We start from the raw sequence: 24,279 nt of genomic DNA on the forward strand, positions 1-24,279 counted from the left end.
TGATTGTTTAATTTATTATTATTTTAAATAAAAAATTATAGTTTTAAAACAAACACAAAAGATAATCAAGGTAAAACTATATTTTATAAAAAGTTTAACAATAAGAATATATTTTTATATTAACTTTTGATTGTATATCTCCATACTTGTCGTTTTTAAGCGATGTGTTTTTAAATTTGTTAAGTTTTGTTTTTTAGTCTTCAAGATGTTATGTTGGCTTTTAATCTTCTTTTGTTACACAGTAGGGTTTGGCAACGTATGACCCGAGGACCGGATCCGGCTCTCAGAGTGAAAATGACCGGCCAACTAGAGTCAATATTACAAAGTTTTTATTACACCAAAAAACTGTAAGAACTTGACTAAAAAGAAACATATTTAAAAAAATTAAATTTAATTTATGTATAGCGATAAAAACATCATTTTTGTTGTAATATTTTGTTTAGTTTAAATACAGAGGTAATATCTTTACTTATATTAAACCAATCTAAAGAGACATGTTTGGTTATATATACTCGGTCCTGGCGGTTACTGGCTTTAACGCGCCATTAAAATGATATATTTAGGTAGTTATACGCTACTTTTTAGACTAATCTCCTTAATTAATAAAGTAGGTATATAAAAAATAAATTAGACTTATACTATTATTTTAATATATTATAAGTGTTGATTGAACCTTAACTGCTGTTTATTGAAATAGTTAGATTACTTAAACTATTGTTTATTGAAGTAATTTTGAAAGATTGTTAGAAAGAAAACTACTTGTATAATGAAATTGATTCAATAAGTTTAGACTATATTTACAATAAATAAATGTGCGACAAAAAACAACAAACTGTACTAACAATATAGTTCGACAAGAAACACTTCGGCTTAATAGCCGAAGCGACGAAAACAAGAATATTATGGATTAATATAGTGTCGTACAAAACGTTTTAGAAATTTAAACTTTTTATGTAATAAAGCATTACACTAAAATTAAAAATATTTCGTATTATTTAAAAATAATAATGTTTTTAAACTTTAAAATTACCTGTTCTATTATTCAGAGATACTTACGACGACAAAATTTAATATCCCTTAATTTGTGTTTGTAAAAAAGTAATAAGTTATCAAGTAACTGAGGTTTTTTTTTACATAAACAATAAATGTTTGAACTATACTGATTTCAATAACTTTTTTATAACGAAACAATACTTATTAATTACATAAATAAATTAAATTGATATCATCATTAGCATAACCACTATAAAAAAGTACTAAAATTGTATTCCGAACAGTTAGTAAACATTAAATGTTGTAATAAATAATTACGAAACATAATGTTTACTTTAAGAAAAGTTTGACTATAAAATGTGATCGTTTAATTGATTGTTTTATTACTAAAGATTTAGATATTTAAATAATAAAAAATTATGTGTAATAACTCGTAAGAAACTTTATAAGTATGTAGTGTACGACTCGATAACCAAAAAGTTCCTTTGTACCCAACGTCTTTAATTTTTTAAGCGCTTTTTATTATCGTTCAATAAACAATATTAATACTGATAATTTATTAACTTACAAATAAAAAATAGATATTTTTTAAGATTACTTAATTTTTATGTCTAAATTATTCAAAAAATTTTAAATATTATCTATATAGTCGTTTATTTCTATTACATAATTCTATATCTAACAATTTGTTTGTTTATTTTTTAGAAAAACTTAAATATTTCTTAATATGTAAAAAATTAATTCTATATAAACTTTAAAATTTCAAATCTAAAAAGCAACATTTGATAAAATTTATAATTCTCATTACATAATTTATTGTAACATATGCGTATATTTTAGTCGTCTTATTTAAATAGTTCAATCGTCGTAGTTTGAATTATCCGAATTTGAATTGTCGTAGTTTGAATTGTCCAAATTTGAGTTGTCGTAGTTTGAATTGTCCGAACTTGAGTTATCGGAATTTAAATTGTCCGAATTTGAGTTGTCGGAATTCGAATTGTCCGAATTTAAATTGTCCGAATTTGAATTGTCCGAGTTTGAGTTTTCGTAGTTTGAATTGTCGAAATTTGAGTTGTCGGAATTTGAATTGTCTGAATTTGAGTTGTCGGAATTTGAATTGTCCAAATTTGAGTTGTCGGAATTTGAATTGTCGAGTTTTAGTTGTCGGAATTTGAATTGTCCAAATTTGAATTTTCGAAATTTGAATTGTCAGAATTTGAATAGTCGTACACCCGGATAAGAGAGGATGTACAGTATTTAGAATGTAACTAAACATAGCTAACTTACATATAGATTTTTATATACTTTATAATAAAAAATACACTATTACTTACCCTATTAGACTTGCATTGATATTAAATGACGCTTACATTTTTAAATAAAAATAAAAGTTACTTTATTAAACCTAGTTCATTAAAAGACATATTATCTTTAAAGTTAAATTAAAAATAATCTAATATTTTTGTGCTTGTAATGTGCTGGTAAATAGTAACAGAACTGGTAAAAATATAGTGCTCAAGACCTGGATAAGTTTATACAGACTCATTAAATTTCATTGCTAAAAATACACATGTGGTTCAATGTAAAAAAATATTGACCACATCAATTTAAATAATTCTGTTTGGATTTTGTGGTTTGCTTCCAAAAATCTGGTATTAAATATATATGTTTCAAGATGCTTATTATTGCTCATTATTCAAAACACAAAAGCTAGTGTTAGAAAAACAATTTTACAAATAACCAATTTATTTTCTATGAAAATGAAATTCTAAACAGGTCATACATTTTACAAACTTGCATAATAAACAATATAACTTTTAATTTAACTTTTTTTTTAAATACATAGCTATAAATAGTCTTTGCTTACAGTGTGTTAAACGGGTTGAACTTTTCTTGACTTTCTGTTTTCAGCTGGACTTGAAAATTTCTAAGTTCAACTGCCATTAAGTAGACTTGTTATATGGTACAAAAAAACATAAACTTTTGTGTAAAAATAGACAATATACGTAAAGTAATATACAGTAGAATCATCAAAAAATTTCAGTCTAAAAAACTTTTGGTTAACCTTGATAACAATTAAGTTGCAAAAAAATACATGTAAAATAAGCTTAAATGAAATAATCACTCTTAAAATAATTTATTTTAATAGTTATGTACCTATATCAATTACTTTTAGAACATTAACAATCATATAAATGATAAAAAATGTTTCATAGCTACAAAAAAAGTATCTCACGGCAATCTCCAATGTCAAAAAGTTCAAAATTTATATCAACAAATTGCTCATCTCCCCAAACGTTGCAGTTTATCCAATGTGATGCCGAATCACGCAATGTAAAGCTAAAAACTTTTCTTGAAGGAGAGATACCTTCTTTAGCTTAAAGTTAAAAAAAATATCAACTTTTCTTTCAAAAATTTGTTTTTAAATCTACACCATACTATTAATTACATTACTAGAGATGTTTAAAAAAAATCAATTATAGATCTACTAAAAACCAATTATCATTAAACAGTCAAGCAAGTCAGCTGCAGTAATACTGTTTTGGAAATTATTTATTCATTTTTTGTATGCAAAAGAAAAACAGTAATAATACATAAGTACAGTACTAAAATTTAAACCCCTATCCTTTTTACCCATTTTACCAAAATTTTAAACCTAAGCCCTTACCTTAAAACTCGTTACTCAAACATATAACAAACAGCATTTTGATTAACTATACACGACTTAAAATTATTTCAACTTTAAAAAATATAAATCAAACTTTAGCCTATCAAACTTGAGCAGTACTACTGCAGCTGGCAGATAAAATACTAGTCATGTGTTACATTAATTAAACTAAGATTTTAAAAAAATAACTTAAGATATAAACAATAAACTTATTTAAACACTTTGGTTTATTTCTAAATAGTTGAACAGTACTACCTAAATGTTATAATAATATAAACAATAGGTCACCTATAATCCAAAATTGGCAATGCGTATATTTTGCATAGAAGAAAGAAAAAACGTTATGTACACTGCAGTAAAATCAGTTATATACACAGTGATGGAACAGATAAAACAAAAACAAAAAACAATAAATAAAATTTTAAAACAAATCATTTTAATTCTTATTTTTTTGTTTGCTTTGCTTTCTTAAAGCTTTTTTCAGTCTTTTATGTAAAGTAGATTGCCATTTGACGCAATCATTTGCAAGCAACTTCCATTTACGACTTCTTATATTCAATTGGACAACCTTGGTTGCGTTTGCCAAAAACAAATTGCTATACAACAGAAACTTTGGGATTTTCTCTTCAACTATCGTTAGATCGAGCCAGCAAAGCCTGCATTGACTGAGGGTTAAGTATGTGACATAGGCATTGTAGGTGGAAGGTGTTGATTCTCTTTTCTGCATGCTATACAACTTCCTTGTTTTGCTACCGTATAGAAGAGAGCTGCATACGAAGCAAAAATAAAATTTAGCCTTTGTGAAAATGCTAAACTTTTGGTTATCCCAAACTCTTACATTAAAACATGAGAAAGTGCCTGAGGTTTTACCAACACAACAATTGATCTGTGTCCTATGATTCATTTAATGCAATATTTGAGCTAAAGTATACAAAGTTTTTTTTACATTTTTGATATACTTGTCATTGATCTTGATTGATGGTAAAACATTTGTTCTTTGGCTTGGTCTATTCATAATTCCAACCCACACACAGTTCCCACCCAGTTTGTTTTTTCTTTATTTTTCATTCATTTATTCAATTATATTTTTTATTGTCACTGTTAGCCTTACCCTTGGCTGGTAAACGGTTATCTAATTTGATTAGGTGGGAATTGTGTGGTTTCCCCTTGGACTTAAGTTTTTAAAACTAATTGTAAGGTTAAAAATAAAAGTTTAGTGGTCTTAAAAATAAAAAATACATAAAACTAGTTTTTATAACAAATAATTTACTCATTTCTAACCAAAAATTACTTATAAAGACATTAATTTTGACAATTATTTATGTGGTATTGTTTACAGTTGATATTATATTGCTTGATGCTTTAGAAATAAAGCAAGGCAAATGATGTTTTAAATAAAAAAAAACTCATTTTTTAATTTAAACGTATGTTTTAGGTTTAATATTTAACAATCAAAAGGTCTTCAGAAACAATAAAGTTTAATAAAAAAGTTTTACAAGTTTTATGACGTCGTAATGAAATTTAATTTAATTTCAAGAATTAGGATGATAACTAGAACTAAACTACTTATAAATATATATACTTTATTTGTACCCTAAACTTTAAAACCGTAACAGGTATAAAACTAAATTAAACTGCTATATTAAAAATTGTACTAGCTAAAATCTGTTTCAAGATTTTTTTAATTTATTTACCACTTAAAAAGCTAAACTAAAACTCTATACATATAATTTTATTTTAAAATTTAAGAAATTTGTAACACACAAAAAAAACACTTTTAGAATCTTAAAATAAAAAAGATGTTGTAATCAAAAAAACTTATAGTAAGGAGTTTATTAAAACAAGGGAAAGAAAATATTTTGTTTTTGTTTTAATATACTTTTTGGTTTGAGAAATAGAAGTATTTATTTTTTTATATATAATAAAAAAAAGATTTTTTTTTAACTTTATTTATAATACATTTTATTATTAACAGCATTGGTTTGATATCTAAAGACTTACACTAAACTAAAAATAGTACTAAAAAATAAATGAAAACAAATAATATTAAAACTAAAAAACTTACATGTAGAACTCTGAAAGGAGTTGGGTTCTTTTTTTCCTATAACTAATCCAATTACAACCTGTTAAAAATTATCAAGATACTTTATAATCATTAAAACTGAAGGAGATAAGGAGGGAGAGTAAATCATCTTTTTCACAATCTGATCTTATTTTGTTGAGTTTAACTAAGCTACAAGTTAGTTATACAGATTTTTTAAATTCAAACAATTTTTTTTATATATAGCCAATGAAAGTCAAAGAGTACAATAGGTCATTTATTATCAAATAAAAACTATACAAAAACTTGAAACACAATTCATTCTTAAACATTTTATTGAGCAAACAAGTAAGATATATTTTAGCTTATCCTTATTTCATAACTTTTTTTTGCAACAGAATATTCTAAATATTGCAAAGAACATTTCCTGAAAGTTTGAAGTAATTATCTCAAAAAAGTAGGAGAACATAGATTTTTAGTGATTTCTAGATATTTGCTGTCGATTTTTCTCCTTCCATGAGGAGCCTATTGTACTCTCCAACTTTGACCAACTATATCTTAAAAAATTACTTGAATTATTATAAATAGAAAAAAAAATCAACTTGTAGCTTAGTTAAAACTCAACATAATAAGATAAAATTGTGAAAAAGGTGATTTACCCCCTCCCCTCCCATTCCCGTAACTACATGGATTAAATTAATATACTTATTGGTAATAAATATATACAATAACTAAAAAAACTACTTTGCTACATATGCATCTAAAAATAAAAAACATTTTTACCAATTTTCTTAAAAATTAACGAAGAAAAATACTAATATTTCGAAAATTAAAACTCAATTATTTTGTGTTTTTAATACTTTTTTTAAAATAAATACTCTTAAAATAATGCAAAGTTTATTTTTAGATATTTCAAATATCATGCAATGTTGTAATAAAAACAAGACTAAGTCTAAAAAAGAATTATGATGACAAGCAAAAACAACTAATGAGTTTGAAAACATATTCCGACTTTTTTTTCCAACTTTAAAGGATTTTAATTAATTTTTACAATTTGAAGGCTTTGGAAAATAAGAAAATTTGTAAATTTAAACTGACAAATCTGATCTTTTTTTTTTTTTTATCAAAATTCCTGACTTTTTTTCAAAACCCCCCATTTTTCCTGACTTTTGTCATTTTTTTTAATTTTTCCTGACTTTTCCAACCCATGTGGCAACCCTGATTATATATATATATAGTTATTATCTATGCTATATTACTAAACTTTATTCTAGTTTTATGTAGTCAACTTTTTATTTACATTATATAGTTAGTTAGGACAGTTTATATAGGACTACATTAACTATTAATATCAAGTTATTTTCTGTACTTTCAAAGATTTAATACACTGTTTGTTTTTCCTACTATAAATTTAAACAAAGTTTTTTGAATTTTATTTCTATTTTTTGAATTTTTCCAGGTTTTTGAAAGTACAAGTTTTTTTCTCTACTTTTAGTATAAAATTAAGGGCATAGGGGGGGGGGTAAACACCCTTTTTTGGTTTTTGATCTTATTTTATATAGTTTTTACTAAGTTACAAGATGCTTTTTACAGATTTAAAAAATTCAAAATAATTTTTGAGATATAGCCGGTCAAAGTCGGAGGCAACAATAGGTTTCTTATGGGAGGCGCAAACTAAAACAGCAAAAATAGACTATTTCACGAAAAATCTATCTTCTCCTACAGTTTTTGAGATAACTACCTCAAACTTTCAGGAAACATTCCTTGATATATTTAGAAAATTCTGTCGGAAGGAATTTTTAAAAAATTGAAAAATAAAAATTTTATAAAAAAAATAAACAAAAAAAACAGTTTTTTTTTAGTTTTTTTATTATAAAATTTTTTTTTTTAAATTTTTTTAAATTCTGTTCCGACAGAATTTTCTAAATATTGCAAGGAACATTTCCTGAAAATTTGAGGTAGTTAGCTCAAAAAATGTAGGAGGAGATAGATTTTTAGTGATTTCTAGTTATTTGCTGTTTTAGTTTGCGCCTCCCATAAGGATCCCATTGTAGCCTCCGACTTTGACCGGCTATATCTAAAAAAATATTTTGAATTTTTAAAATATGTAAAAAGCATCTTGTAGCTTAGTAAAAACTATATAAAATAAGATCAAAAACCAAAAAAGGGTGTTTACCCCCCCCCCCCTATGCCCTTAAGTTTAAGGTAAAAACTGTCTCAAATAGTATATAAATATAATTATTATTTAAATAAACATTATTGTAGGCAAAACACTTTTTGTATCTATTTAAAATTTACATGAAAAATTTGGTTAAAATCCCAGGTTTTTTTTCTCAAATTTCAGGTTTTTCAAGGCTTTTTTTTTGTCCAAATTTTCGAATTCTAGGTTTTTGGAGGATTCCAAGTTTTTTGACAACCCTGCTTCAAGTTTTCTGAGTTGAAAAATTTATCAGGTGTTTATTATTACAGATGATTGTGCGTTCACTTTGTTGGTATGGAAATCTTATTGGAGGACAGTTTTTGTTTTCAAACAGAATCTTGTTTTTTTTTTAAATTTACTCCACTGCACTAGAATTATGAAGATTTTGGTAATTACCTAGGATGATGTTGCACCAATATCAAACTGAAATATATTATATTTGATGTCATTTTTAATCATTTTTTTGGCTACAAGTTTGTATTTTATAAATATATAAATAAAATTTGACTTATTATATTTATAAACTAATAAAACTTTACTATTTAGTTGCTTTTATTTGACAATATAAGGCAATTATATTAATACATTTTTATTGATTACAATATTGTAAAATAAGGACGATTAAATATTTAAGTTTATCAAAATTAAATTTAATTCCTGCAATGTATTTATAAAGCTTGTTTAAAACAAAGTATTCTTTAGATTAAACATATTACGCTTAAAACATTGACTTTTAGCATATAATTATGGTTAAAAAAGACATCGTTTATAATATATTTTCAGTTTGATATTGATGCAACATGATCCTAGGTAATTACCAAGATTTTTATACATACTGTTGAACTTATGTTGTTTTATTTAAATTTTAAGTTGGAACTTTTGAACTTTTAAAATATATTAAAATTGTAATTATGAACACCATATTTTTACAGATCAAGTTCAAAAATGGTTTGCAAAAATAAGGTTATTAAATCAGAGCTTTCTTCCAGTAAAAAGTCTATCTTTGGTGGCAGTGATTGCACACTTGGACTGTAGGTGTACTTTTTAGGTAAAGGATTAATAAACACTCTTGGGAGTTTGAACTTTATAAATTTCCAACACTTAATGGTTTTTAATTTTGAGATTTTTCATTTTAGGCCATTTGCCTAGAAAACAACACAAATATCAAACTAAAATAGAATTATTGTTGCAAATGGTGAAGTTTGAAAGTGATTTTTTACCATTAAAAATAGGGAGGTTCAAATTAGTTTTAAGAAAAATTAATATAAATTCTTATTTATTCTTATTTTAGAGCTTAAATTATATACTTCTATATATAAAATTCATTAAATAGAACTAAAAAATCAATTAAGTTTTGAATATAATTTGTTTTATAAAAACTTTGAATAAAAATATATGCATTAGAAACTTTTCATAACCTGTTTTCTCAAAATATTGAAGAAATTACCAAAAATCTACATATTAACATAAACAGCAATTAACTTAAATTTTTTTAAATATGTTCTTAATAACATTTTTAATATATCACTTCTTAGATTAGTTTCTATATAAAAAATAAAACAATTACCTCCCCATTAGACCCACAACCTTGTAATAAATCTTGAATTTGAACATATTCAGCTTCACTCATGGCTGTTTCTTGATTTTTAATTTTAAAAATTAATTCACAAATGAAAATATTAGTGTTGCAAAACATGTTTTTAGTTTAGAGCAACAACTGAAATATTTTATTAGTAAGGTAAAATAGAAAAGAGAAAATCTTTAGCACGCCGGTATAGTTCTAAAAAAAAATAATAAAGATATTTATTTTAAAACTTTTATAAAAAGATTATTAATATTTTATTCTGTGCATACTTTCTAAGCCAGTATAACTGTCTGTCAGTGTTGCGATAAACTGTAGCAAAAAAACTTTAACATCAAACTTTCGGTTATAACAAACAATTATTTAATAGGTTTTCCGGATTTTTTTCCTGGACACATTTCTCGAAATTAATTTTAGAGCACAATTTAATTGAAGTTCCTATCAGGGGCGTGTTTTGAACGGTTTCCTATTTCCTGTGCACCCCCCCCCCAGAAAAAAAGAAGTATAAAGAAAAAAAAGCTTATATTATTCAATTAAAATGTTATCTAACCGGAGACTTTACATCAGGGCTTCTTAAACCTTTTTTTAAATGTCTCCTTAAAATAAATTTAAAGGCTATGGCCCCCTCCAATAAGACTACTCAAAAAAACTACCAATTAAAAATACCTAAGATTTTTTTTCTTTTTATTATTATGCTCTTCATCTGTAGCTCAAGAATATCTAGTGTAAGTTTCAAAATTTTATGATTGTCCAAAATTTTGGAAACCCACCCACCCCCTTCCGCCCCTTTAGTAGTTATTGTCCCCTGACTTACTAAAATTTCCCCCAGGGACCGGTACCGCCTACTTTGGGAAATCCTGCTTTACATGTTTAAGTAGATTTAATTGTTTTTTTTTGCTAAACTTTTGAATAATGTTGAACTAATATGACGTAGTATTGCAAGTTTTATATAGAAAAAAAGTAAAAATACAAAGTATAAAAATGTTATAATTGCAAAAATTGCACTAATGAAAAATGAAACTTTTGATACAAAATAAGTCAATCAAAATTGTTTAAAAAAACTATTTTTAAATGTATTACAACTTAAAGGGTTTCATTTTTAATTTCGGAAACTTTCACCTTTACTGATAATTCGTTTTTAAAAACATAGTTAATTTTTGATTAAGATTTAACGTTTAGCTAAATTATTTTAGCTGGAGTTGTTTGACTAATCAATTTATTTACATATCATTGATATATTTTACTAGTACTAAGACTAATTAGTTACTAAAATTGCTCAGTTTCTTATTTGTAAATGTTTTCATTATTCATGTTAGCTTCACAATGTAAGGCAAAATTTTGACATTGTCAATAATAAATGACCTTGGTGTATATTTTAATAGTTTTACTAAAATTTTAAGAATTGTATTACTTATCAAGATTTTGCATTCTGTTTGACTAGTATTTAAAAGAGTTATGTAGCTATGAAAATTTTAAACAGTTATACAGTAGACATTTATGAAAATTTCTAAAGTGTTTATTTAAAGCTACAAAAGAAATTTATTTTTTTGAACAAAAAAATGTGCTACCCCGCTGACAAAAAGCTTAGACACGCCCCTGGTTCATATGCTAACTTAAATTAAGTTGTATATAGTAGTCAAATAACAAACTTAAAGTAATAAGAAAATTAACTGTCACTTTTGAGAAATTTTTGAGCACAGTCGTTATAAATAAAATTCTGCTAAAACTAGCCGTTTTAATATGTAGCTCATAGCAGCCTTTCCAATTTATTTACAGCTTTTTACAAAAGTTAATCAAACAAAATATTTTTTGAAATTTATTTAAATTTTATTTTTATCAAAATTAAGTTTTTAGTGTAAGGTTGGCATAACAAAATTAAAATTTTGCAATCTTGGTATGTAGCAAAATGACCAAAAGGTTTTTTTTGACCTTACATTTGAGCTTTGATTTTTTTATAATGTTTAGTAAACTCGCATTTAAAACTTTTAGATTATGACCTTAACTAGGTTAAACAAGACGTTTGGGGTTGACAATTTAGGTTTTAATATTCTAAACGGACAAAATGAAATTAAACAATCAATATGAAAAATATACTTTTTAAAACTAAAAACTCAATTCAAACCTTAGTTTAAGATTAGTATGATAACTATAAAAATTTATTAATTGAAATTTTAATTCAAAAGTTTTATTACCAAACAGACATTTAAAAGTTATAAGCTGTTTATGACTTTATTTTATTACATAATCATAAGTGATAAATAAAATAATGTTTATAAAACGACAAAAAAACGCCCAAAATATTTAACCCTAGGACCTAGTGTAGTAAAACCCTTTCGGTTATCTAGTCGTATAAAACTTGGATACAGTTTAACGTCTTGTATAAGACGTATAACTGCTTAATTTAGATTTGAGAAGACCTAAATAAAAAATATTCTTTTTTAGACAATTTGAATACTTTTTATATTTAAATATTTAAAAAATAACAAAATATTTATCTTTTGTAGTAAGTTATTCTACTCAAAAAAAAACTATTAATCTTAACATACTTTACTTCTGTTTATTCTTTATTTTCTGATTTCGCTTATGTTCTGAAAATATTGTCTTGAGCTGCCTATAGTACAGACACATATATACTTTTTATAAATATTTTGATACTTAAAATTATATATTTGTTAACTACTTGTTCTATTTTGTACGTAACAAATAACTTAATAGTTCAATTTTTGTTACTACATTATAGACAATTTTACAAACTGACCTAAACTAACATAAAATTTAGTATGCAAAACATGTTTATTAAATAGTAAAACAACTGTTAAGGTTTTGAAATGAGCACTAAGAACAAAGAATTCGATTATTAAGTAGCCCATATACTAATTGAGGTAAAAGTTTAAATTTCAAATAAAATATAGGCTTCATAAATTACTTCAAAAATTAGTTTTCTAATATACCTTTTGCACTACTTACAAAAAAATCTTGATCATAAAAAAATATGTAGTTTGCACAATTTAAGTCACCTTAAAACTTAGAAAAGTAATCTCCCTTTAGGAAGAAAACTTAAAAGAACTTTTCATATTTATTAACTATCACCCCTTTACTAGTTAATTACTAATTTATTAGTTTGATGTTTGTCTAGTTATTTTTTTAATCGCAAAAATTACTCTTAAAGAGAAATATTTCTAAGCGCTTAAACTTTTTTTTTTTTTTTTTAGCTTATGGACTCTTTTTGTTTAAGTATTACCTTAGTGTCAAGCATAAAGTAACAAGTTAAAAAATAAAAGTTCTATGACTGCTGTAAAGTTAAAAACTGCTCTCCTTCCTTTTGCCCCTTTTTAGGAAGCCCTGCTGTAGTTAAACTACCTAATCTGCCCATGCAACTTTCGACAAGTAGTATAAAATTTTATTTATTGTATTGTTTTCATATAACATTTTTTAAAATTTGTTTATAAACCAATCAACTATTTTATTTTTTAAACTTACATTAGTTTTCCAAAAAACTATTTTTTTTCTAAAATGCTTTTGTTACAGATATAATAGACAAGTTATATATATTTTAAAATATAATTATAATACTGACTAGTTGTCATTTTTATAAGAATTACCTAACTTGTATATTTGCTATTACGAATAACTAAAGTGCAAAGGTGGCAACAACAACTCTGTGTTTAAAAGTATTTAAAACAAAAAAAATAATTAAAAAATAATTTTATTATCTAGTTTAGGAAGCGGTTTTCTAATAAAGGAAAATTTATCTTTACAACCTTAAAAAAAAAGTTTTAAGTTTACTATGGCAAATTAAGTTTCACAGCTGAAAGAGTAGATAAAAAAGAGAAAACTAACTGCTTTTGATATAAATGACTTGATACTTGCAATATTTTTATCAAAATAATAAAAGTTTTCTTCTTAAACTTTAGCTGTACTGTATGCTATAAGTAGGCTTGTCTTTTTAAAACTGATATAATGTTTAGAACTTAGCTATTAAGGAATTTATTATGAGATTATGTTCACGGTAGTGTTAAAAAGTTGTAATTTAGGTTAGTTGTCTATCGGATCTAGTTTTTGGCCGAATGATAATTGGGAAATTATACACGGATGTGGCCGGAACTTAGTTTGAAAACAAGATATTATATTTCGTTTTTGTGACAGTAAAAATTTAGTATTAAGTCAAACGTAAAAAAATATTTGTATTTAGTTTTCTCTTTAAACTGTTTTAAAGTCGAAATTCAATATATATCTCTTTTAAAGCTAACAAACAATAAAACTATCTTTATTGAAGTTTATAATCTTGTCAAAATTTTAAACTGAGATTGCATGTATGTAGATTGAGATTCTTTTTTTCTTAGCAAGACGTAAATTTTATTTTCCGTTTTTAAAATTCAGTATTTCAATAATACCAATGAATTTATTTATTAACATGTGAAAAATATTTCAACTTTTTTTATTTATTAATTAGTAGTACTTAACACTTTTTTTTGTAATCTTGTATTCTGTTTACATTTCCAGCATCTTAAAATCATTAAAATCCTAATTTTAAAACAAGATCCGGATCGTGACCCAAAAAATTAGGATCTGGATATAAATAAGCATTCTTTAAAATTCCAATTAAAGGCTATTTTAATGATCAATACATACATTAATTCAACGTTTTAGATATTGTTTACCTACTCTGTGAATTTTTCGTTCCTGATAATTTCTATTATGTGTTTAACCAGCGGGTTTGATCTTGCAATTTTCATTTGTTTAATTTTACTGATAATCTATTTGAATCTGCCCAGATATACTATTTTAATGGATTCGGTAAATTACTAATTTAGATAAGCTGTACACATAAACCCTTTGTATAGTACTTTTTTTTTGGTTATTGAGTTGTTATACAAAACAATACTTAATAAAATTAAAATTTGTGGCTAGTGGAGTTTTGTATGCTTCTAATTTGAAAAATAATAAACATTTTAATAGTTAATATACTTTACCTAAGTAAAAGTATTTAACTAATAAGTTGAAGAAATTGAAGTTTCACGTGATCAAAGAAAGCATAAATATTTTAATTTCAATAAGCTTAAGGTAAAAGCATAAAAATTTAACATAAAATAGTTTCAATGAAGTAGGTACAGCTAATCCACATTAAAAATGTACTTATATTTTTAATCTTTTTGTATACTATTATAATTTCTAAACTTTTGTAATTAACTCTAAACACTTTGGTAAATATTGTTTATTATTATTTCTATTTAAGCATCTTATGACGTATAAGTATTAAGTTTTACATTACTTCCTTTTGTTTGTAAACTTACGGAAATTTAAAATTATGACTTTATGTTAGGAGAATCGGTTTGTTTACATACATGTGATAGAGAATTGCTGTCAACTGTAATTATTTTCAAAAAAAAATGTTCTAACTTAACTTAGTCAAAAGCTGACAATGTAGCAAAATTCAATAAGAGTCTAATACTGTTTTAGATTAAATGTTTCATTTATGTATTTCATTTAAAAGTTGTACCTACAATCAGAGTTAGCAAGAATTTTTAACTCCTAGTTTAAAACATGTATTAAATACGTGTGGCTTTAAGCAGGTTAAAACCTTGCAACTCTACTCACAAGCCACAAACAATTAGTTTTAAAGAAAATATTCAGAAAAAATGTTAGATAGTTGAATCAAGTATAGATACACCCTTGTTGAAATTATAACACAGGTTTTATTTGCAAAAATCTTTCTTCTTAAGTTTGCATAATTTTAAGAAACAAAAATATGGTTTGATTGACCATTCTTCATTGAGACAAGTTAAGGTAAAAAAAAGCTTTACATTAAAAATGAAAGTAAACTTAATCATACACCCTTAAATATATTTATTTAATCTATAGAAAACTTAAAAAAATGTTTCAATGATAAAGAACAAAGTAGAAACTTGGTTATAAAATTTTTCAAATTTGTACAAATTAAGTAAAAAAAACTTTAGAGTAATTTTTTTCTTTGAGAAGACCATATACTAGGCAGAACAGTGGCATTTTATACAGTAATAACAATAGTACTCAGTAATAACAAATTTGGTAAAAAATATAAAACTTTAAATTAAGAGTTCGCAGAAGGAAAGAGTTAAGTTAAACATGGATATAAAACTAACCTTTATAAAACGTCAGACATTAGAAAACAAAACTAAGTATGAAGGATATGGTAAATTGAAAATACTTAATACGGTGTATCTGACATATTTTGTATTTATAAAATACAGAACGTATATTTCAGTCATAGCATTACTTAATTTTAAAATGTTTGGAATGCAAATGTTTCATATTGAATACTCAGGCAAAATTGTTAAAAAGCACGATTGGCAATAAAAAACCAAAAAGAAAAATTTATTTTGCCATTTTACCTCAAAAGTTGTAAACTAATTTAAGCTCTTGAACTTAAATAATTTATGCCTGAAGAAAACTTATATCTAAATTTTAACAAAAAATTGTATGTGTTTGATAAAATATATTACCTTAAAACCTTGTCATAAAATAGTTCAGTTTTTCACCAAAAAAAGAATTAACCAAGTATTTATTTGTTATTAAAGCAAGTATTATGCATTTTTGCTAGACTTATTAAGCCCTTGTTTTATTTTCAAAAATTCAGGAAGTTTTTCCTTCTTTTCTTCTTCTTGCTCAGCCTAAAAAACATATACAGAAATATTAATGTTAATAACTTTTAAGTAAAGCAATATTTTATAAAAATTAAGGCTATAAAAACTAATTACTATATTTTTATACAGACTAGAAAAAGGCCTGAAAAAAAAAGATAATTCTTATTCTTACTATAAGATTTAATTTCAAAAGTAGCATTTAAATACACAACTTTCAGGCATACTATAACTAAGTATTTTTAATCTACATTATAAATTTAAAATATTATTAAACTTAGCTATAACAGAGTTCATTGTGCTATTTACCAAATTAAAAACAGTATTGAAAAAAGTTTAACTAATAAGTAGTATTTTTAGAACAGAACACTTTTATAGTCAAATAATAAATTACAGACAAATGAAATTGACACCACATAGGGCAGGTCAAAGCAATTTTTTATATAAAAACATTAGCCCTTATTTTAAAGTTTGGGAGTATAAACAATTATTAGGGAGAGATAACTTTTGAGATAAAGCAAGTTTTGTAAAAAGTTTTCGATGCAAAAATATGAAAAAACAGTTTATCATAGCCAATTTTCTCAGAAATTTTCCTAACTTATTTCCTTCTAGAATTTCGAAATTAATAACCTCAAGTTTTAATAAACACTTTATTGTATGATAATAAATATTTCAAGCATAATTTTCGAAATAAATAAAAAGTAAGCATTTAATGACCAAGAAAAGACGTTAGTAAAACACAATATCAAGAACCTTTTGATGACGCCCATGCACTACAGAAAAACGAGGCTTATAAATATTACACAAAGTGAAGCTTGTGAATTACAAAAGTGTAAAACAAGTTGTTGCTTAACACGTTTAAAACAATTAATTAGGTTTTCAAACACTGATGAAGTACTTGGTTATTTTTTTATTATTTAGCTTTAAATTACTTATGGAACTTTTAGCAATTCCTTCGTAAGACAGCTGTCAGACAAGAATCTTAGAAAAAAAAACACCTGTTTGTATTAGTGAAAGGTTTGGTGTAATTTTTATTGAAAGCTCACAAAAAAAGTCTTTTTTATACTTAGTTATCAAACATTACAATCATATTTTACCATCGATACTTCAAAGTCTTAATTATTTTTCCATAGTTGCTATAAAAAAGTTCGGTTTGTAAACTCTATGGTTTATAGTCTATGATGTTCATGGGTCTAATTTGAAATAAAGAGTGCAAAACAACTTTTTTAACAACTTTGCCTTTAAAACAAATTTACATTTATCTTTGATTTTGAACGATTTTAATAACTTTTCCTCACTGTAAAATAAATTTTACCTGCTTAAAAAAAATTCTATTGATTTTATTCTATGCTGTGTTAAATTAAATAGAAAACATTAGCTAGTGTTTATACTTAAAATAAAAAAATCAGTGTTTAATAGTTATATTTTAGAACCTTAAATATTATTTATTAAAAGTTATAAAGAAAATTATATAAAGAGCATGTATAAAAAATATTTAAACTAACAAACTTATTTTATGAATGAGTACAAAGGTTAAATAAAAATATTATTTTTTTATTAAATATTATAAATTTGTTAAAAGATAATAAATCAATTTATGAAAACATATTATTTAAATAGTTTCACAAAATACTAAATTACAATAATAAATATATTATTTTTAATAAAATACAGTATGTTTATTTATTAGCCTGGTTAAAAAGTATTTGTCATTTGTAGTTTTACTTTAATACAAATATCAAACAAGTAGTTTTGGACAAGATTAAAATTTGAAAAAATACAGTAAAAACATTGTTATGCTCATCAAATATGTGAAAAATTAATGTTTAGTTCAAATAGTTTCTATTATAAACAATAAAGAAAAATAAACTGACTAGTTTTAGTTAGAAAAACTATAGCTATGTTAGTCTTTTAAAGTGCTGATTGTGATGAATTATTTATTAGTGAGTAGTTAAAAAGTTTTAAACACATTTTTATTGTATAACAAGCAAATGCATAACAAAACTGCAATTAAGAAATACTTTATAACGAGGTTAATAAAGAAACATACTGTATTTTTTTAGCAACAATTGATTTAAATAAAATCATCATCTTTTAAAATAACTTTATTCTTAAAAATTTCATTATGTTACTAGCGATTGCCTGTAGTATATTAAGCATTAATTATTTATTATCTTTTTTTTTTTTAAATTATTGTAATAAAAACTAGATTAAAATTTTATTTTCTCAATAATAAGTAATTAAAAAAACAGGAGGTTTTAAGGTATTAGCTGAGTTTGTATGATTGCTTCATATACATGCAACTTTTTTTGGAAAACTGTTAGAACTACGGTGAGACTAAAGCAGGGTTTCCCAAAGTGGGCGATTTTAGTAAGTCAGGGGGCAATAACTAGTAAAGGGGCAAAAGGGGGGCGATTTTAAAATCTTGGGCAGTCATAAAATTTTTACTTTTTAGCTTGTTATTTAACTAATTGTAGCTTGCTATTGAATATTTGACCCTGAGGTAAAACTTGAACAAAAAAAGTCCATTTTGTTTAAGTAAAACATAGAAAATTTTTTTTAATTGCTTAGGACTACTATTTTTAAGTTAATTACATATTTTTATTCATATCTTTTCTCATTTAACAACTACATAGGTCATATATGAATGGAATCCCTCTCACCATTTCATAACCTGACATATATGCTATTTAAGATCAAAAATTGTTTATTAAAAAATTTATCTGTTATAAACTATCACATCATGATATTTCCAATTGTTTATTGAAAGGTCACTTAGTTAGAATAAAAAATCAAACTATATTAAAGTCAATTTTTCAATAGAATAAAAAAGTTGTAGTAAATAATTAAGATATATTTTGTAAGTTATGTATTGAAATCAATATTTTGTTTTTGAGCTTGCACTACTAAATTTAAAAAAAGTAACTTTTGATTATCATGTACTCACATGGTAATCAAATATTTTAAGTATAGGTAGCTGTATATGTGGGTAGCTGTCAAATTTTCACGAGCGTACAAAATTGCCATAGATGCTTTTGCACGGGTTAAATTCTTTTTTTATTTTATTTTTTTATCTACTATCACTGTTACCCCTAACCCTTACCCTCTGCTGGTAATTTTTTTTTTATTTTTTATAATTTTTTTTAATAACTTTTTTCAATTTGTTTTTGATTTAAATTTTTTAATAATTTCTTTTTTCTACCACTATTACCCCTAATCCTCGGTTGGTAGGTTTTTTTATTTTTGTTTTTTATTAATTTATCTTTTATTTTTTTTTACTGTCGTGCAAAAATGTAACTCATGCAAAATTGACCCTTGGAGCAAAATTGTCTTTGTGCGATTATGTTCTCTCTTGTACAATTTTGTGCACTTGTGCAATTTTGTTCACGTACAACTTTGTCTTCGTGCAATTTTGACTCGTTCCCAGGTAGTTTTTATACAAATTAGATATTAGTGTAAGTATTTGATAATCACAATAATTTAAGTATATTGTGCGGCTTAAATAAGTTACTTAGCATTAACTACTAAATGTCCGAAATTCGTTATATCAGAGATTATTATAATGTCAGGTTTCAGTTAAGATTTGGTCCGCTAAATAACTTGAAAACTACTTGTGCAAAACAGATAAAGTTTAGTTTTTTGATACATAATAATTTTAAATATGCTTTCAATTTGGTTTTCAGTTCACAATGGCACTTCCTAGATCACAATAATACTACATCATTTTATTACAATTTCGCTCGTGTTTTTTAAATTTCTTTATATGTTAGTTTTTTTAAATAACGTAGCCCGTAAGTACGTTTTTTTTTGCACGAGGGGATAAAATTGCACAAAGACACTCTTTCACGGAGACATTTTTTTCACAAGTTGAATTTTTTTTAATTTTTTTTATTAATTTTAATTTAGTTTTTTTTTACTATCACTCAAACCCATATACCTTACCCTTGGTCGGTAGTTTTTTTTCTTAATTAATTCATTTTATTTATTTTTATCTTATAATTTTTATTAGTCATTTTTTTATTTTAATTTTTACTATAACTGTTACCCCTAAACCTCGGTCAATAAATTTTTTTAGATATATATTTTTTTAATTCTTATTTCTTGTTATATATACTTTTTTTTAATTCTTGTGCAAAAAGGTGACTCGTGCAAAATTGTCTTCGTGCAATTTTGACCCGTTCCCCTAAAGAGATATAAGAATATAATTTAAAGAACATAAATATAACTAAACTATCCAGCTTATACTCTAGTCTTACAACCATTTTTGTGAACAATTTAATACTTTTATGTGGCGAATTCAGCAAACCTTTGAGATTTTCTACTTTAAACTGAAGATTAGAAGATTCTCTATTCAGATCAAACTTTATTTGAAAAATGTTGTTTGCGTTTTTATGTAGTTATTTTAACACAAAAGAGCACAAATCTTTGTTCCGTTAATTATTACAATTCAATGAAATTTTCTTTGTAACAATTTGTTATTTTAAGTTTTAACTAATGTCAGTTGATATTTTAAACAATACATTTTTAAATTAAGCCATTTCATTATCAGATTTCTTTCAAGTATGTTCTTAGACAAAGGCTGTTGTTCTTCCATCCTACCCTTATACCATCTACCAAAGAGGTATTCCCACAATAAAATTAGGGTCATTAGAGAAAAGCTTAGTTAAAAACACAAATTAAAAGTTCAAAAATTTTACGTAAAGGAGTATTTTTTTAATGTCACCATTTTTTTCATAATTTACTGTTTTAAATGAAACTATTTAATATGACAAAATAATCAACTTACTTCTTCAATATCTAATCGTCTCTTATTAATCATCTGCTCAAATTCACTTAGTTTGTCACCAGTCGTTGTTTTTTTCTCCATCTTTAAACTTTGAAACTTTTTGCTTAGTTCTGATTTTTGATTGAGTACATTGATACCGCTGAATTTTATTACTTTTAATAAGAATTTTTATATTGTTGGTTTATTTTCAATTTTAAGAATATTAAGTAAGTTTGTTTTTAGCTTTTGATGAGCCTAAGAAAAACAAAAGTTTTATAAGTGTATTTATATAGTATAAATAAAATAAGTGTTATCTCAAAAAATAATTTGAATTTTAATACTGTGTAAAAATAACTATAATCTATTACTTATTTTAAGTTTCTGTAAGTCATATTGATTACTACAAAAAAACTTGAGAATTACCAGCTCTTACTTATAGTAAAGTAAAAAAAAATGCTTGGTCTTATTTAAACACCTAAAAGTATAAAATAAACAGTTAAAACTAATGCTATTTGTTCTACTGGACATAAATTAACTACAATAAAAAGTCAATTTAATTTAGAAAATAATTCTTAAAAAAAAAAACTTTCTGTTTGAATATGCATCACTAGACAAAAAATATATTTAAAAACTAAATTGTGAATAAAAGTTTATGCAAGATTTTGAATAGTAACAACAAATGTACATAAACATAATTGCTAAAAAGTTCTAACTCATTGAGAGCTAATATACTTTTAATTATTAAAAACGATCAAGGTAAAACATTTATCTGCTTTGTATAGGGTTGAACTTACTGTCACTTTCAGTTTGTCATTTTAGTTACCCTAGAATTTTTTGTAGTCACTGTACAACTGCTACCACTTTTATGTTTTTAACTAGAGCCACAACTTATTAAAAGAAAAAAACATTAATAACTAGTATTGAAACCTATTTCAACTTTAAAATTCTATCCCGCTTAAAATTTTATAACTGATGAGTCATTCTAATGAATCTTGGTATTAAACTAAACTCTAAATTTATTCAAGTTTTGAACTCTAATTGTTTTGATATTTTATATACATTTTATATTAATACATTTTATCACAAAAAATATTTATTTAAAACAATTTTTTTTTGTAAAACTAGACAAAAAGTGGTTAAATTAAGAAAAATCTTTTTTTAAGATTTTATCAGGCATATCCAGGGATTTTTTTGTAAAATGTGAAAAAGCAAAGGATCCATGAAAATAAAGTAAAGTGGAAACCTTGGTTGTAATATCAAAACATCTTTAAATTCTTAAGCTTAAATTAATTTGTTCCAAACATTACCTGAAGTACAAGAATCTTAATCTATAGCTTTTAAAAAAAATATACTATCAAACTAACAGTTTTTTATTAATTTTAATTTCTTGCTGCATTTGCCTGTGATTCTTAGAATCTAACACAGGATTGACAAGCTTTTTAGGTTGGACTTGAGTTACTAATTCTGGTGGACAGAAGACTTTATCATTTGGTAGCTCTCTCTTGTGAAATTCTACAAATAAATAATTAAGACTATGAATAAATAAACATAAATTTTTAATTAAATACTATTTGCAACTAAAAAGTAAAATAGTTTTATTCATTGTTAATTCGAAGTTTTTTGTCTTACTTTCATAAAATTTTATCAAGAATGAAAGATGAATTAGTAATTAGTTTTGCAATAAGTTTGTAACTTGTAATATTATGATGTAAACGATACATATTTTAGATTTAAAATGTTAAAAGTGTAGATAGTAAATATGCTAACTTAACAAAATTTGAAACAAAGATATAAGAAAAAATACTTAAAACATTTAAATCAATATATATTTAAAACTGTTCGTTTTCAATTCAAAGTTAGTTAGCATATTTACTATCTACAGTTATTAACATTTTAAATCTAAAATATCTATTGTTTATGTCATAATATTTCAAGTTACAAACTTATTGCAAAACTAATTACTAATTCTACTTTCATCCTTAATAAAATTTTATGGAAATAAGATGAAAAACTTCAAATTAACAATGAATAAAACTATTTTACTTTTTAGTTACAAATGGTATTTATTTACAACGAAATACCTTCCAACAATAATACATATTTTTAATTACTTTTAGTTAATTTTAAAACAAATTAAACTAAAATAACCTTTGAAAACTGCTTCGGCTGCTTTTTTTCTACTTTCTGTTAAAATATAAATTTAGTGTTTGTTACACCTCTTTATTCCTATAAGAAAAAATAACTAACCTTTAGGATCTTCCATGTTTGTCAACTGCTTTGTATAAATTTATTAACAGAAAATTAAGCTAAATTAAATTATTTTGCTCTTCTCTACAATAATCAATTTCATAAATTATAACAATTTATTTTAATGATGTATTTATAAACAGTTACAAGTATTTCAAAATAAAATGTTTGCTACTTTCTAAAATAAGTTTTGCATCATAATGGTTTGAAAATAAAGTCTAATATTCTTTTCTTCTTGTAACTCCAAAATTACAAAAAAGGAGTCAAGACAATTAAAGTTACCAAAAAAGGAAAATATAAAAAATAAGAACTATAGATAAAAATTTGAACTAAATATCAAAAATTTATTGACTAAAAGCAGTCGAAATATAAAAAATTAAATTAAAGTCCTAGGGTGTAAATTTTTTATCTCAATTTTTCACGGTTGTCACTATTTGAGTCAATAAACTATCCTGAGTGAACTAAATGTCCTGGGTCATCCTGAGATTTCTAGAATCTTTAAAAAATTCTTAAATAAAATAATATAAAATTTATATAAACTTTTTACAACAACAAAAATTTAGTTTTTGAACAAAGTTTGTAACAAAATATTATAATATTGAAACTGGAACAACTAAAACTCATTCAAAACTTTTAAAAATGGACAAAAACCTGAAAAAAAAATCCTAAGTTTTTAACAAAAAAAAATCAAACTAGCCTGAGATTTAAAAAAACATCAAACTGACTGAGTTAAATTCAGCGTGTTGTAGCCTGTTTTTTACATTAATAACTTTCAATAGCTATCAGTTTTTTTGTGTCATTCATAAAATTAATAGTAACTTTTAAGATACAAGCAAGCTAAGTTTGAGACATTCTTAAATTCCTTATGATAGGCAAACATGACTATTTCACTAAACATTTATACTTTTCTAGAACTTTTAAGAAATTAACCTTTCTCAGTCTAATCTTTATAAAACGTGTAGGGAGAATTTTAAGTACATTATTTTTTTTATATAATAAAATATTGATTTTTTTTGCTTGTGGTTATAAACTTATATTTCAATTTAAAAAAAGATTTCCAATACACCTACCAAATATTGCAATACATAAAAATTTGAGGTATATAACTTAAAAATAAGTAGATAAAGTTGAAATAAATTTTAGAGAAAACTAACAATAAAAAA

General features: G+C 24.4%; 2 protein-coding genes across 2 annotated transcripts in view; both read right to left on the minus strand.

Moving 5' to 3' along the window:
* The window catches only part of LOC145832303 (meiosis-specific with OB domain-containing protein-like), a 37,219-nt gene extending 27,687 nt beyond the window's left edge, over positions 1-9,532 (minus strand). The window contains exon 1 of the mRNA XM_082939621.1: positions 9,470-9,532. Coding sequence (XP_082795747.1) covers positions 9,470-9,532 — 63 coding nt within the window. The remainder of the gene's footprint in view (positions 1-9,469) is intronic.
* A 5,651-nt stretch (positions 9,533-15,183) lies between these two features.
* On the minus strand, positions 15,184-23,210 carry LOC145831603 (protein FAM107B-like). Its single transcript, XM_082938909.1, has 5 exons — positions 23,117-23,210; positions 23,018-23,053; positions 22,234-22,381; positions 20,891-21,029; positions 15,184-16,134 (listed from the first exon to the last, which is right to left on the minus strand). The coding sequence occupies exons 1-5, from the start codon at positions 23,130-23,132 to the stop codon at positions 16,048-16,050; spliced, it is 426 nt and encodes a 141-aa protein (XP_082795035.1). The 5' UTR covers positions 23,133-23,210; the 3' UTR covers positions 15,184-16,047.
* Between the last annotated feature and the right edge of the window lie 1,069 nt (positions 23,211-24,279).

Source organism: Thalia democratica, chromosome 3 (assembly GCF_965202585.1).
Source record: "Thalia democratica chromosome 3, ktThaDemo2.hap1.1, whole genome shotgun sequence".
Classification (NCBI taxonomy): Eukaryota; Metazoa; Chordata; class Thaliacea; order Salpida; family Salpidae; genus Thalia; species Thalia democratica.